Genomic DNA, 14,738 nt, shown 5'->3' with positions numbered 1-14,738 from the left:
CCATTTCCTGGGCTCCAGTTTCATTTCCTTATTATTCTGGCTTATGATGTGCTGCAGTTTCATGACATTACGCTGCCCATTGTGCGGACTGGAGCCCAGCAAACCTCCAGAGAACGAGGTTGCCCCAGCAAAATTGCTTTTCCAACTACGCCTGCCTCAGCTGGCGTCCCAGGGGAGGACCACGAGCCACCCAAATGGCTCTGCCCTCTGGGAACCCTCCAGGGAGGATGTGGGGAGCTCTTGCTGCTGCCACCACCCAGCCCGCGTCCCTCGAGGCACCAGGCAGGAGTCGTTTTGGTCACAGGGTGACTTGGAATTTGAATAAATTCCCACGTTAAAAGAATTCTGGCCCAACCATTGCCTTGTAAAGGCATGATTAATGGGAGTTGTGCTAGGAGCCCCGGGGGGCTACCTGCAGCACGGGGAAGAGGGAAGCTCACCCTTCTGGATGATCTTCTGGGCTTGCTTCCTGACCCGAGCGTTGCGCAGGAACCGCCACTCCCTCTCCTTGCGGATCTGGCTCTCCAAGTCATGTTCTTCTGGGATCTTTCAGTATATCAACACGTTCACAAAACAAAACAACAGTAAATCAAAACTCCACGTATTACTCTTGATCACGGTTCATATGCATGCGTGTCAGACCAAAAGAAAAATATATTTTTAGCATCTCCAGGCAGTGAGTGGAGGAGCTCATGGGATCTTACGCTTTTAAACACTTAAGCATCTTTCTAATCTAAACCTTCCCATCATCTGTAAAATCTTCCCCTTTCCTTTTGCTGCCCTATATTTTGCTTTGTTGTTGAGCCACAGGCATTTCTCCGCAGTAAGTGACAGGGAGTTTCTAAAGAGCTACGCGCATTCAAATCATTCATCTGCCACCGCAGCACGCAGGGGGGGTTGGCGAGGAACCCCCTCCTGCTGCACAGTCATTACACTGCTTGGGGAGGGAAGGAGCTGTAAGTCTAATTTCAGTGCAATACAGATTACTCTGCATAAAACTTTTCAGCTGAAAGCATCACACAGCAACCCTGAGATGAAAGAGGGCACACAGCTTTGATACAGGCAGAGAGCTAAGAACACATCTTAAAATCTGTCCTTACTAATAGACTGCTGCAGGCCAAAAACTGCATTGCTTTACTGTTGAATCCCTGAGATGCTCAAGTTACAAACACCACATTTACTAGTAATGACAACTGTTTTAGTTTCCCAGACCAGAATTGTTTGCAAGAAAATGATTCCTCTGTGTGATCTGGGCTTGATTACACACACTCCTCCACCTGAAATTGGATGGAGGCCCTGAGCAGTATACAACCATTCTGACCTATTTTATTATATTTATTCACACTCCATAGCTCCGGGCTTCTGCCTGCTAACACGGCTTTCCTGCAAAATCTGTCCTCGAGCCAGAAGAGCTGGGGCTGCATTCTGCAGGCAGCGGCACCACCGGCAGCTCCTGCCAGGGCCTTGGCAGGCAAGGCAAGGCAAGATGCTGCACCGAGATCATGGGTTCTTGTGTCCTTAGCCAAAGTACAGGATCAAAAGGAATAAACTCACACGATTTCATCCCCTAAACCACTGCAGGAGATATAATAAGTCTTTTTTTTTTTTTTTTTTTTTTTTTTTTAATGCTTAAAAAATATCTAGGACTAGTAACGTTACTGCTCTAGAAACATCCTTGGATCAATTAAGAAGATGAGCTAGCTTCCTTTGATAAAGGAAGCTACGTCTGTGCCAAAAGGAGTAAGTCTTGGAGAAGGGAGACATAAAAGACCAAGTCTTTTGCTCCTTCCCTCTTCCCCACACACACGCACTTTTTTCCTGAACGGGAAAGCACTTACACCATCTGCCACTATTATACACACTAGCTTCAAAATGTACTGTGCTCTAGAAAACAACTATTACTGAGCTGAATTGCTGCCTCTTTAAAATAAGAAGCCTGCCGTACCTGCTAAAAAAAAAAAAAAAAAAGGTACTGCTATTTCAGTTTTTCAAGAATACGAGATTTATTAGAAAGGCGATGACAGATGACCAATAATGTAAAGCAATAAACAAACCTAAGATAAAATACATCAAAGGAGATTTGAGAGTAGCGAGATTACAGCTACACCTTAATGAAAATCTGGCTTCTCTGGGAATAAATTAAAGGCAGACCTAAAAGGCCAGAGGAAGAGGAGGGCATGAAGAGAATGAAAAATCTTCCCAGAGGCACCCAGCAGCTTTCCCAGCTCAGGACTAAGAAACACAGAGCCGTGCACCTGAGCAAGGAGCTCTTCTATTTTCTTGCAGATAAAGAATATCAGTAAAAGAAGCTGCTGGGTGGAGAAAAAGAACTTTTCCGAGAACTTTTCCCGTTCCCATGCAGGGTTTTGTCAGGACTGTGCCACAATCCGTGAGAATACAACCCCACAGAACAGCCACAAGGGGACTCGTGGCAAAGCAGCACAGGACGCGTGTGTAAGGAGAGCAGTGACCTCCAGCCCAGCTGCTGCAGGCTGCAAAAGCAGAAATTACTCAGAGGAGCTGGCTGTTTAGGCTCATTATTCATGTCTTCGCCTCCCCTCCCCTCCACCTCGTATTTAGGCATTAGAAAGTCATTTTAGTAAACAACAGCCTGGTTCTGGCTGCTGCTCAGCTCTCCTCCAAGCAGAGCTCCCCGAGGTACGTGGGAGGCACAAGCAGCGCTGCCACGAGGATCGCCCCACGCCGCCCTTCCCAGCATCTCCGAGCTCCCACCCAGACACAACCCCACTACGCCTCCGAAACCTCCCACCGGGCAGTGTCATCTGCAAGCTAACCGAGTTTCTGTTTGTTTTTAATGCTTTGTCTCTCCCTCTCGATACGGAGGTCAGCGTTGGGAGGGGAGCAGGGAAAATTCATCAGATTGCAGCTTTCCCCCCATAACGTGGCTGCAGCAAGGCAGGCTCTGAATGATGGCCAAGACGTAGAGCAGTGAGAGTGCTGAGGGGAAGGCTGGGATTTTTCAGGAAGGATTTCTTATGTAATTCTCACCTTCCAGGCTCCTTCCCAGCTCCTGCCCGCATGTTCTGCCAGTCCTGGAAATAACAGATGCTGGCTCCCGCTCCCCTTGACTCAGGGCTTCCTGACAGCTGGCAACACGGCTTTCCTGTGCCGCTCGGGCCAGGGCCGCCTGTGGTTAGCAGAGCAGCCTTTTGCCACACCGGGCTTTTAGGAAGAGGAACGACTTCTGTAGCAATCGGAGCTGTGGTAGGTATTTGTTTTTCCTGGCACACTGAGAATTTACAATGCAGCATTTTCTTTCTCCATTTATTTGATTAGATAATCGATAAATCAAAATTGGTATCATGGCTTGAAACTCAGCCAGTGATTTACACTGGAAATTAATCCCTCAATCTTTCCAGTGAAAGCATTCTCAGAGCAAGGTCTATGAAGCAAAACTAAATTCATAAATTAAATATGACTAAGATGCACTCACAGTCATTTTATGTTTATTCATTACAGGAATAGTTGTCTTGTCTTTCCCTGTTTACGATGGGAGGCAGCATCTCCAAATGAAGCACTGAAATTGAACATCAGTGTCATCCTTTTCCATCAGGACTCGGTAGACTTTACTCTCTGCCTTTTTCATGAGCCTAAAGTTCCCCAAAGACGGCAGCCACAAGCCGGGGCTGTTTGTTCCTTGTTGCAGCAGGAACAGATTCTAGGAAAGGAGCACTCGATGGAAACCCAGCCAATACCCGAGTTACGGGATGGCCAGTCCTGCCTGATTACATAAGCAGCAATCAAGCAATGACAAAGGAAGCTCTAGCAGAGGGACTTCTCCCTGTCCCTTGCACACACACCTCCCACTCTCATTACGAAGTTGCACGCATTTCGCTATCAGCCAGCCTAACGTGCAAGATTTTCAGCAGGAAGGACTCTATGTGGCCTCTTAAAGCTGCTTTACAAAAGTAATGGGGAAATCAATTCTCTTCCTTGCTTCATCAGAAGACACAGCTTTGCTTTTGCTCCAACTCTACCTAAACCACTGCTGCCGAGGACAGCCTGTGCTCAGAACGCACAACCCAAGGCAATGAACGTTACCAACCAAAAACACTTACAGGAACTAAGAGACCCTTTCATGTCGCATATGCTGCTCCTCCTGCTGCTGTAGGAAAAGCTGAAGAGACAGATCGCTGCACACGTGGCAGGCGTGCAGATGTAGTCTGGGGCATCCGAATCCTCACGGTGACGCACGGAGCTGGCTGGGGCTCACCACGGAGCAGGGAAGCCCGAGGTCTCCATTGCCGTGATTCCCCCTCCCTGGCTTGTATGTATTAGGATGGGAACGCTCCATATGTTTTCTTTCCTCCCCCAAAGTAATTTTCTCAATTTTATGCACATGAAGTACTAAATCCACACACGCAGCTCCCCATCTACGCGTTGAGACCGCATTTTGATTGGCTGTCAACCGTGATTTACCGTATTAATAAAGACACCCCTCTTTTTCCTTAGAAAGTAGACAAATGTTTTTAATAAGAACTAAGAGACGGAACAGCATCCTCCTCCTTTTCTTGTACTCTTTTCTGGACTTGAATAAAGACGCCAAAACTCATCTTGATGAGAGAAAACCCTAGTGGAAAGCTTGACCGAGCCCCACAGGCCAGATGTATTTTTCTAATGAATTATTCTGCTAATGGTATCAGAAGAAAGTGAATTTCAGCAGCAGCTGAGGAAGTATCAGGCAATCGCTTTACCGTCTAGTCTTCCCTTCTGGTGTTTCTCTAAAGAAATCAAAGCTACGCAGAAACCTGGCTGCCATGTCATCGCTTTCTGCTATCCTCAAACTTGGGGGCAATTACCTCACCTCATCAGCAAACTATTTACATACCCAAAGGCTGGAAGGAGCAGTAACAGATGGCTCAGTGGCAATTCTTAGATGAGACAGCACATAAAACGTACAATTTCTTTGTATATTCCGAAGATTTTATATGCAGCCACCGATATTTAACATCCACTGCTGAGTTGCTCAGGTAGTGGTGTTAATACAGGCTGGGCACTATTTTTCACATAAATTGCAACACCTCCAAAAAATTAAGCTGAAAGTTTGGTTACAGTTTGTGCTGCTTGAATCCCAAGGTACCTGCAGGTCTGTTTCATTGTATTTACTTATAATAAGGCAAGATTTACTGCTTGGTTTCATTTCATACTTAAGATTGAAACCTGATCTTTGGCTAAAAGATTCCGGGAATTTAAGTTTCTGTTTCCAGTCATTGACAATCTTTGCTCATCTCTGAAGAGCTCTGTTTTGTTTTATTGTTGTTGTTTTTTTTTTGTTTTTTTTTCCTAGAACAAGGCTTTAGTGCATCTCTCACTTCACATAAAACCACCTCAGAGTTATCAGAACACACTCGCTTTGAAAGAGATCTCAATGGAGATTTGTCATTATCACCCTCATTCTTTGCTGTAACAGGATTCTTTTTAAACTTTAAAAAGAATAATGATGCTTCTAAAGTTTTTCTCAGACAGTCATGCAGACTCCCAGTAACTATAATATTCTCAATTCTAAGCTAAAGGAGTCAATATTTATACCACCTAAAAAAATCAGTGATTTCTTTTTTTTATTATTTTTTCTTTGTTTTTTTTAAACTTAATACCATTTTCAATAGAAAGACAAGCATAACATCTAAAACTCTGTAATGCAAACGTGCAAGACTAGCGGATCTGGACCAAGTACAAAACCTCTCCTTGTTTTTACATTTGTTCTTGAAAGCATTCCACAGGTGCAGGGTTTTAGCCCTGGGCTCCTTCCCTAGCAGTACATTGCTGTCCCGTCTGTCACTGCCTCTTCTTGCTACCTCTGGTAGGGGCTGGCCATGCAGCTCGCCAAAGTCCATTCCTTTCCCTCCCCGGACAGAAGAGAAAAGGAGGGGAAATAGATTAAGCCACCAGCTGACATAAGGACACCGGCACCCCAACCTTTCCAGAGCTGCGGGGCCACGATGCAGAAAGCATGCACAGAGAGGATTACCTTCATGACTGGCTGAGCAAAATACTTCGCACTCCAGTCACAAAACCCCGTCTGCACTGTGGCTGAAATGAAACTTTTGTGTCCAACGGTATCATCAGCATCGTCAGTAGTCTGGTAAGAAAGAGAACAGGATGTTATCTCACGTTCATCCCACTTACACGGGCAAAATGTATACACAATAATATCCCAATCGCCTTTGGCAGATCCCTGGGCAGAAAAAAAAAAGCTCAAACACATTGCCAAGGATATGAAATTTCCTACATAGCTTTAAGATCACTGTAATTACATTGACTGTTCAGAATGCACAAACTACCTCATCTGCACAGCACACAACACAATCAGGCTACCATATAAATCAGGGCTGAAGCATCAGCGTATCACAAAAATGAAGTCCTGGAACAAGTTTTCTCATGATCTCCCAAGAATGTGGCATGAGAAACCATGGGACAGTGAAGACGATTCAGGGTGAAGCACCACAGGACACAGCAGAGTATACCTGCTGCCTTTTCCAGTTTCCTCTCGTAGAGCAAGCACCAGAAAAAAACTGGAAATGCTCTGAGAGAGAGGTAAACACACAACGACTGTCAGATGGCTGAATCCTGAACACTGCCCATTGCAAGTACAGCCTCTGCCTTTCAGTGGTGGCCGTAAGCACACGAGTGTGCTTGGACTCAACCATGCTCGTCTGAGATGAGTCATCTGAAGCCATCTGAAGGTGACATTCAGACTCCTTTGTGCACGCTACAGGACTGCTCTACTTGGCAGCACATCAGTCCTTCATGCTTCTGTAAGTGGAAAAATGCCCAGTACCCGACGACTGTCTTTGGAATGCTGAAATGGCTGCAACCCCCCTGCTGGCACGTGTGCTGAAAAAGTTCCTCCCAGAGGTTCCTGCAGCTCTCAGCTATCAGCTGGCTTCCAGCAGAGTCACCTATAATAAGCTTTGGTCTTCCTAGTACTAGTCTGGGCTTACACCTACCCTTGTGCACAGGGAAGAGGGGCTGCAAAGCACAGAGTGGGGTCAGGATTGCTGTAATGAAGGGGAATATTCTGGCACAAGGGCATCTAGCAGTATCTCAAGAGGAACGATGATCTGTATGGTAAAGGAAGAGGAATCTCCCCTTTATCATCCTCTATTCCTGCTTTGCTGAGGTTGGAGAAAAAGCATCTGACGGTCACAGATCTGGCTGTGCGTTATCACTCAGGCAGACAAATGCTTATGAAAGAATAAACAATCAACTCAGATTAAACACTACTCGGTGGCAGCAGAAGTGAGTAATGCCCTATCAAAGCCATAAAACAAAATTTACTCTGAAGAAAAAAATAATCAATTTTTATTTTCTTGGGTAGAGGAAGCTAACCTGGTGTAAGAAGGAGCTAGAAGCTAGGAGAAAAGATATGCAGAAATAAAACACAAAGAACAGAATGAGTAACAGAGCCCAGTGGAGTAAGGAAAAACTGAAAGGAAAGTCTCTTTACCTGTTCTGGTCCTTTGTCAAACATTTTCCTTGTTCTGGGGAATTGGTGGGAGTGGGGCGTGTACTGAACCCCCATGTTGCCTACATTGGCAGGTCTTACGGATGTGATGTCCCGACTGACCGGCTGTTTTGTCACATCATTTGTCAAGCTGGAGCTGCTTGTACTAGTGGTTGGAGGTGACCCTCTACAAATGGAAAAAGAGTAAAAGGATTTAGATAGCAGTGGACATGAGACTTGCCCTCATTTTCAGAACCTCTCTGATAGGTATCCTCCTGAAACCTGGCACGTCTCAGCAAACTGCAACCCTGACATGTTTCTCACCCTTGAGAATCAGCCTGCGTTTCCACAAGCAGAAGGCAAATCAATGGTCTCTCGCAGGAGAAACAATGCTGACCCACCGAACATGGAGGGCAGAGGATAACACCAGCTCCATTACCATTACCTGCTCCACTGCCTTTACTCTTGCATGTGAATTAGGCTACTTTTTTGCTTTGTTTCTTTATTACACAATTTATACTTCCCTGCTGTGTTTCCTCTACAAAAGAAAAACAAAACCAACCAAACACAATCCTTCCCCCCAGCCTCCAAAACACATATAACCCCCAAGAGTGAATCCTGACTGAGCCAACTCCAGATTCAGGCTGAGAAAGTCAAAATTCTGGGAACCTGTAGATCACAGAGTCTCGCAGCCACGCGTGACGGTGTGTGACCCAAGGCACACTGACGAGCAATTTTATTTCAGTGTGCTGATTGGGAGCCCTGTCAGCCCAGGGGAAAGTATTTTAATTTACATGTAAAATAAGATTTCTGCTATTGCACGGTTGCATAATACTATCAGAAGACATTAAAAACATCACCGTGCAGTTCTGGGCTCTCCTTTACAACCGTGAACCTTCCTGGTACATGCCGATTGTGAAGCTGCTGGATCTTAAGCCAGGTGTTTTCTCTCGGACAGCACGTTTTGGGAAGCAATCAGATTTTCAAACCCTAGCATTGCTCGTACCATTATCTCACTGGAGTTTAGGCATCACTCACTGATCATCAGATAACCCTGGCTTTTATCAGCTGAACATGCAGAAACAGATCAGACTTCAACGGGAAATTTGGATACCTCGCAGGTCAGGCCAGAGTGTGTCAGTAAAATCAGCAACATTTAAATTTTCCTTTCAGTTCATCTGTAGCCAATTAGTGTGGCTTGTTGCTCTTTGTCCTAAGAAGAATAACAGGAAGAGACACCCCACCTTTCCCCAGAGCCTGTGTTTCTGAACATCTCACCAGCACTAAAACAAGAAGCTACCGAGACCTTTGCAAATTTAATCTCTCTGGTGCAGCTAATGGGGACGGCTGCTCAAGCGGGGCCAGGGAGCACCTAACCCCACTGTGGCAAAAGCCCTCGAAAGCGGTGCTTGAGCTTACCCCACTTGGTGGATGTGCATGCCCTTGTTGGTGGGGCTGGCAGGGGCAGACTGCGTCAGCGAGGAGGTGTCGAGGATGCGCTGGGGGCGAGCATTTACTGTTGCCTAGAGGAAAAAAAACACAACAGGGTTGTGAACAGCCAGGGCTACGAAATACCAACTGCAGTTATTTATTATGCACTACAATTGCACACCTGGGGTTAAATGAAGTTAAGCTCTCTGTCAGTGTCTGTGGGTGTTTAAAAATGCATATGAAAAGCCACTGCACAGTTCCCAACTCATAAAATGATTTTCCTACTCTTTTAGTCTGACAACACTTACCAGAAAGTCTCCTTCTGTTGCTTACGGGGAAATAACTGACTAACACATCAGCCTCTTCCTCGCATCAGTCACAGCCCAAAATCTGGACCAGAACTTCCAAACACTGAGCCCAGGGGCTCTCCTTCAGCAACGAGGCTTCCTCTCCTCCCTCGCAATGGAGGGCTGCATTTCTTACTGCTACAATATTTCGCCAGCCCCAGCACCCGTTCTGACCCGGGTCTCGTGTTTGGGTCCGAGCTCTTCTCGTAAATCCGGCAGCTACGTAAAGCTGCCCCCCATTGCCTCTCCACCTCTCCTGAGCAGAGCCAAGCTTTTCTGGAGGCCAGCAGAAGATGTCCTTTCCAGGAACACCAGCTCCCATCTGCTCTCAGGAGGAAGGCAAGGGATTTGCAAGGTTGGGTTGCTCCAAGCTCTACAGAACACAGCCAGGCTCCTGCAAAACGGCATGCTCCCACCACCTACAAGAGACCTCTTTCTGCAAAAGCCCTTACAAATTTATTGTCCTGTCTCCTAGGAATGGCCTCAAATGCAAGCCAGGGGAAGGCAGACAGGAGTGAACAGACAGCTCCATCAGCATCTTTCATTTCTGCAGGCTGAGCTGCTCGTGCTGCACAAACCTCCCCTCTGCCAAGGGAGAAACCTTCCATTGCTGTGGATTCCCTTCCTTCTCTTCCACATCACCCTGCCTTCTCTGATTTTTTTTTACATATTGAAATAACTTAAGGGAAACCCATCCTGGCATAAAAAAACCTGGAGGGACAATTACAGCTATCCCACGGGCAAGCTGACTTTTATCATCTCCTCAAGCGTCAGAGAAAATCCGCGTCTCACAGCACAAGAGCTGAGCAAGGCTCTGAGGTGCCGACACCGGGGCTCGCTTCCAGCTGAAGCTAATCCAGGCAAGATAAGACTAGCAGCTGCCGAAACGCCGAGCATACAAGAAGAAAAAACTGCATGTGAGGTCTCGGGGAAGCCAGGCAGCTAACAGGCCCTCTACACCTCAGTGCCTTTACATCCCGTGCAAACAGCAGCATTTCCTCCGTGCTTCACGCCCCCCGTAGTGCTGCAGAGTGAAACGGGAGGTGTGTGTGCTGGGAACACAGCCTGCCTGCCCCTCCTGGGGCCAAAAGGCCTTCTGAGACACCCTACTCCTCTTCCCTCCAGTGACCCAAGGAGTTTTTCCCCTCCCTGGCTTCAAGAGGATTCGAGCCCTCCTGGCCGTGGGTTGTTTGGCCCGGCACAGCACCCCTGCAGCACGGCAAACACCGGCTGGCTGCGGCTGAGAAGGCAAATGCCACGACCTCCGGCTAGCCAGGCTGGTCCCTGAGCCAGCCTCCTCCTAAAAACAGGCTGATTTTGTGTTATTTCCTCCTCGCCGTATGGGGGTGAGGAGGGCCCTAAGGCTCGGTGAGTCAGGGCTGCCGCGGGGTCTCCGGTGAGCAGCTGGCACCCCACGGGGCTGGCACCGGAGATCACGCAATGAGAACGGGAGGAAAGCTGAAGCAATTTAGCAACTAGTCACGGATTATTATTCATAACTAGTTTTAATTAGTCATAGGAGGCTCGGTTTGAAGATTCTTGCGGTCTCTGTCAGCTGAAAGGGGTCAGGTCACCTTGTTTCACAGCAGGGGGACAAGGTCAGCTAATGACAGCTTGTTGAAGGGGTAGACAGAGATGAATGTGACAGACAGCCTTCCTTTTTACTGGGAAAAAAATAAAAAAATATTCTTTTCTGCAAGCAGTGAGCAGTGTGTGAGGGCTGCAGTTCGGTGACATGGCAGCATATTTTGCTCCAGGCTGCAGCTCCCCATTTCCCAGGGATTTGCTCCTCTGCCAGTCAAATCATCTCTTTTCAGGAAGGGAAATGGTAATTCATAATTTTTCAAATTGACTCCAGATAAAGAAAAGAGAAAAAAAGTGGGAGGGGGGCAGGGGGAGAGAGAGCACACAGTCAGAATTGCTTGCTGGTACTCAGAAAAGCCTGTACCAAGGGGTGATGTTGTTGGAGGAGCAACTTCTGGGATAGTTCAGCCTCAAGCCTTCCATTAAAAACAGCTGAATGAAGCAACCTGGGAGGAAGCAAACTTTCCTTAATTAATTTTGATTTCAAAAAGTCTTTAAAGGCCAACATTGCTTACTGGGTCCTTTGTGTTTGTTTGCTTTGGTACAGCCAAAAACCACGTTTTGATTTTTTAAAAGATCAGGCTGGGAAGGAAAGTTTTACCCTTGCAATCTGCACCATAAATATAAATCACAACACAGCAGCAATCTGTATGAGAACCAGCAATGTCTAATGAGCCCATGAAATAAAACTGCACATTTCCAATCCAGGAAGCGTGCACGTCTGTGCAACCTACTCACCAGCTGCTCAGAAAGACATCGCCCTATTTAAAGACCACTGGAGCTCTCCTGTACATAAGGATCTATATCCATGGCTCCGTTACACTGAATAGAAGTTGCCTCATTTGAAAACAAAAATTCTGTTTTTAGTTCACAGAGTGCCTTGCAAATGCCTATTTTACAAGTTCAGACTTAACCTGAACTTCACCAAACTCCCAGTCCTCTTGGTGTGTAGCGATGCTGATTTCTGAGGCTCTCATACCACGCCGCTCTCCGTGTGTTGTCTGAACACCCATCAGGGCAACCGAGTTGCATGACTAACACCTACCTTGTTCAAAATATGTTTAAAAATCATAAGGATTTAAAGCGCAGAGCTTGGCAACATTTTAAGGCTAAATACTTAGTTAACCAAACACGAAGGTGGAGTACTTCTGATACCTTTCAGAACCATAAGCCCGTGGCTAATTTGTTCAGGTCTTTCAGCTTAAAAAGCCAACACCAGAAACAGGCAATACCATACAAATTGCAGGTGTTTTGTTAATACAAGAAACTCTCAGATGTCCAAGTTCCAAAATGAAGCCTCTCTTTCCCTAAATTTTGTATCAGCTAAAACAAGAGGATGAAACCCCAAATATCCAAGTTCTTTACCTAGGCTGAAGCTGTGCGTGTCTCTCTATATAAACATCTGTGTGTATATTTCAAGAAAATCAACTTCAATTTCCATTCAAAACTAAAGCAAACAACAAAATAGAAACACATTGTTTGCATGTGCTTTACTCAGAAGGGGCAGTAGGCCTGTGGCCAAGCATTCAGGCTGCTCCATTCATGTCCAACCAACACTCCATTAACACCAAGGAAAGACTGCAGGGTACAATTAACACAAATGTAATTGCTAATAATTTGCATTACATGACAGACAGCTCTTATAGTCTATCTGAGCTCACAGCAGCAGAGACAGGCAGATTTCAGGCTGTGAATCCTGGCAGCACTGCTCACAGCGGGAGCTTTGTCCATGACGAAATGAGCAGAGGCCAGATCGTAACCCATGGTCTGAAGCCTTAACTTCCATTTTGGTGGGCTGTTAATAACATTTCTCAAAAAGGAACCATTTTAGAAGCTACCTAAGCCACGTAATACTTGCAGCAGCAAATGCACACCACCACCAAGTGTGCAGGTTAAGCCCCCATGTATGCATCTGCCCGAAGTGCTGGACAAATCACACGTTTCAATGCTTTCCTTATGCACCTCCTGGCTAACACAGGAGCAAATACGGCTAATAAGAACAAGTTAATTTTGGTCACTGAAGCATCCCCAGATAAAAGTCTTCATAACCAGGAACGCTTTTATTATTTTGCAAAACCATTTGAGAAGCCATTGCCTTGTAGGGCAGCTGTCTGAGGAGCACAGCCTGCGATGCGTGATATCCATCCACCCGAGCTTTTGGACTCCTTTTGGTATCAATATATTTAGGTCCAGACGTGTCAGGATCAACACAGAATCTATCAAACCAGTCATAATATTCCTATGGACATCACATCACAGTGATCAAAATTCCTGCTGGCTAAGCAGAACTACAGTGGTGCTAGTGAAGACACCTGCAGGGTACAACTGCATCTTTATTAATATTTATACATCTCTTTCCACTAGAGCAAGGGAGTAAGTTCTGAAAAAACAGTTAAGGCAGGAAAAGCGCATCCATTTCCTCTTTATAACCCTTTTTAAACCCACAGTTGGACTAACACTTTATATTGCAAAGAGCCTTCCAAAACACAATGCTGAAACAGCTTCATGCACCTAGAACAGAGAGATGGAAATCTTTTAACTTTTCCTTTCCTTATTCACCTTAGTTTGGAATCTCCAGCCTGACAGTAACGTGCTGTACATCTGTATCACCAGGGAAGGCCAGACCTCATTGTCCCCACTCTCAAAATTATTTATCCCAAAACACAGACTTTACCAACTCACTGACATGTATTATTAAAACAAATGGAAGAGTTTAAATAAGTAACTATTTTCTCCAGAGAAAAACCAGATTTCAAAGCAAGAAGTCTCTAACGCATTAAAATGGCAGTGCACAATGCTGGCATCTCTTACTGCAACTTTAGCTTAGAAGCTTAAGTCTGAAGATTTAGGATTATTCATTAGAAATCATCAGTAAGAGACGTCATCTTGCATTGGAATGGCTCATGGTATTGATGCTAGAGCAACTAGGAAGGTGGAATCGAAGCATGTGGGAAGGACTGCGTTCAGATAGCTTTCTGACACCATTGACTGGGGCGGACAAGGGGAAGGCAGTCGGTGAGAAGATGTTCTGGGGTGGCCTGGTGCCTCGTTTCAGGTGGAAAGTGAGGGTGCTGCTACAGCTCCCCAAGCTGGCAATTCTGAATCAGCAGTGATGGCAGCCTCCAGGGACATCTTGTCATCCTTGGAGGATGAAATGTGATGAGGATGGTGGTTTAGGCGGAGTAGGCCTGGGTTGAAGAGGTGAGTAGTGGCAGGGGTGTCTGCATGCTGACTCACATGTACTAGTTCACCTGGATTGGAGAGCCGTTGTGGCTTCAGTCTGCAGGCCAGTCCCACTTGCATAATCTAAATCAGTTTGCAAACGGATAATTTAATGAAGTATATTTAAGGTTTCTCCCAGGGACTGATCTAGACAAGTAGGCTTCTAAACAAGACCTACTGTCTACGGTCCGTACCTAATTTATGTCCTAAAACAACCCCAGGCCCTCCCCCACTTGAAACATTAAAAGTTCCTTCTGAAATAGATTCAGACTGAACTAGGATCACTTACCAGAGCCCTCCAATGGACCTATTTAGTTCAGTCTACCTATGCTTTGCCTAGCCATAAAAAGAGCTGACAGAAAAGCCTCAGAGACACACGCACGCAGAAGGGCATACCTTGTAGGCAATACTATTGAGAACTTTCATAGCCAAGTCGGAGACATCAGGGTAGGGGTCCGCAGCTAGGTGAAGGAGTACTCTCCAAATTTGGGTATAAACACTGTTGAAACTCACACCTAAAATAGTAAAACAACAACAACAAAAAACAAAGCCCCAGAGTACATGACAATCCATCAACTCAAACTCTTTCATCTTATGTGAGAAAATTCATTAGAACTCTGAACATCACAATGACATCTAAGAAAACATCAAGGTAAGATCTCAAAAATACTCTCCGTGGGCTTTTTGTC

The 14,738-nt window shown here is 45.9% G+C and overlaps 1 protein-coding gene across 4 annotated transcripts in view; it reads right to left on the bottom strand.

Moving 5' to 3' along the window:
- RPTOR (regulatory associated protein of MTOR complex 1) overlaps positions 1-14,738 on the bottom strand; it is a 135,415-nt gene that overhangs the window by 23,429 nt on the left and 97,248 nt on the right. For 2 of the 4 annotated variants that reach the window (XM_072025751.1, XM_072025750.1), the window contains exons 21-26: positions 14,446-14,564; positions 14,065-14,133; positions 8,885-8,988; positions 7,469-7,652; positions 5,990-6,100; positions 441-546 (exon numbers count right to left, since the gene is read on the bottom strand). In XM_072025751.1, the coding sequence (XP_071881852.1) occupies positions 441-546; positions 5,990-6,100; positions 7,469-7,652; positions 8,885-8,988; positions 14,065-14,133; positions 14,446-14,564 (693 nt within the window). The remainder of the gene's footprint in view (positions 1-440; positions 547-5,989; positions 6,101-7,468; positions 7,653-8,884; positions 8,989-14,064; positions 14,134-14,445; positions 14,565-14,738) is intronic. The other 2 variants (XM_038165299.2, XM_072025753.1) reach the window with 1 other exon arrangement.

Source organism: Anas platyrhynchos, chromosome 19 (assembly GCF_047663525.1).
Source record: "Anas platyrhynchos isolate ZD024472 breed Pekin duck chromosome 19, IASCAAS_PekinDuck_T2T, whole genome shotgun sequence".
NCBI classification, from domain to species: Eukaryota; Metazoa; Chordata; class Aves; order Anseriformes; family Anatidae; genus Anas; species Anas platyrhynchos.
This window is presented reverse-complemented; position numbering and strand designations above follow the sequence as displayed.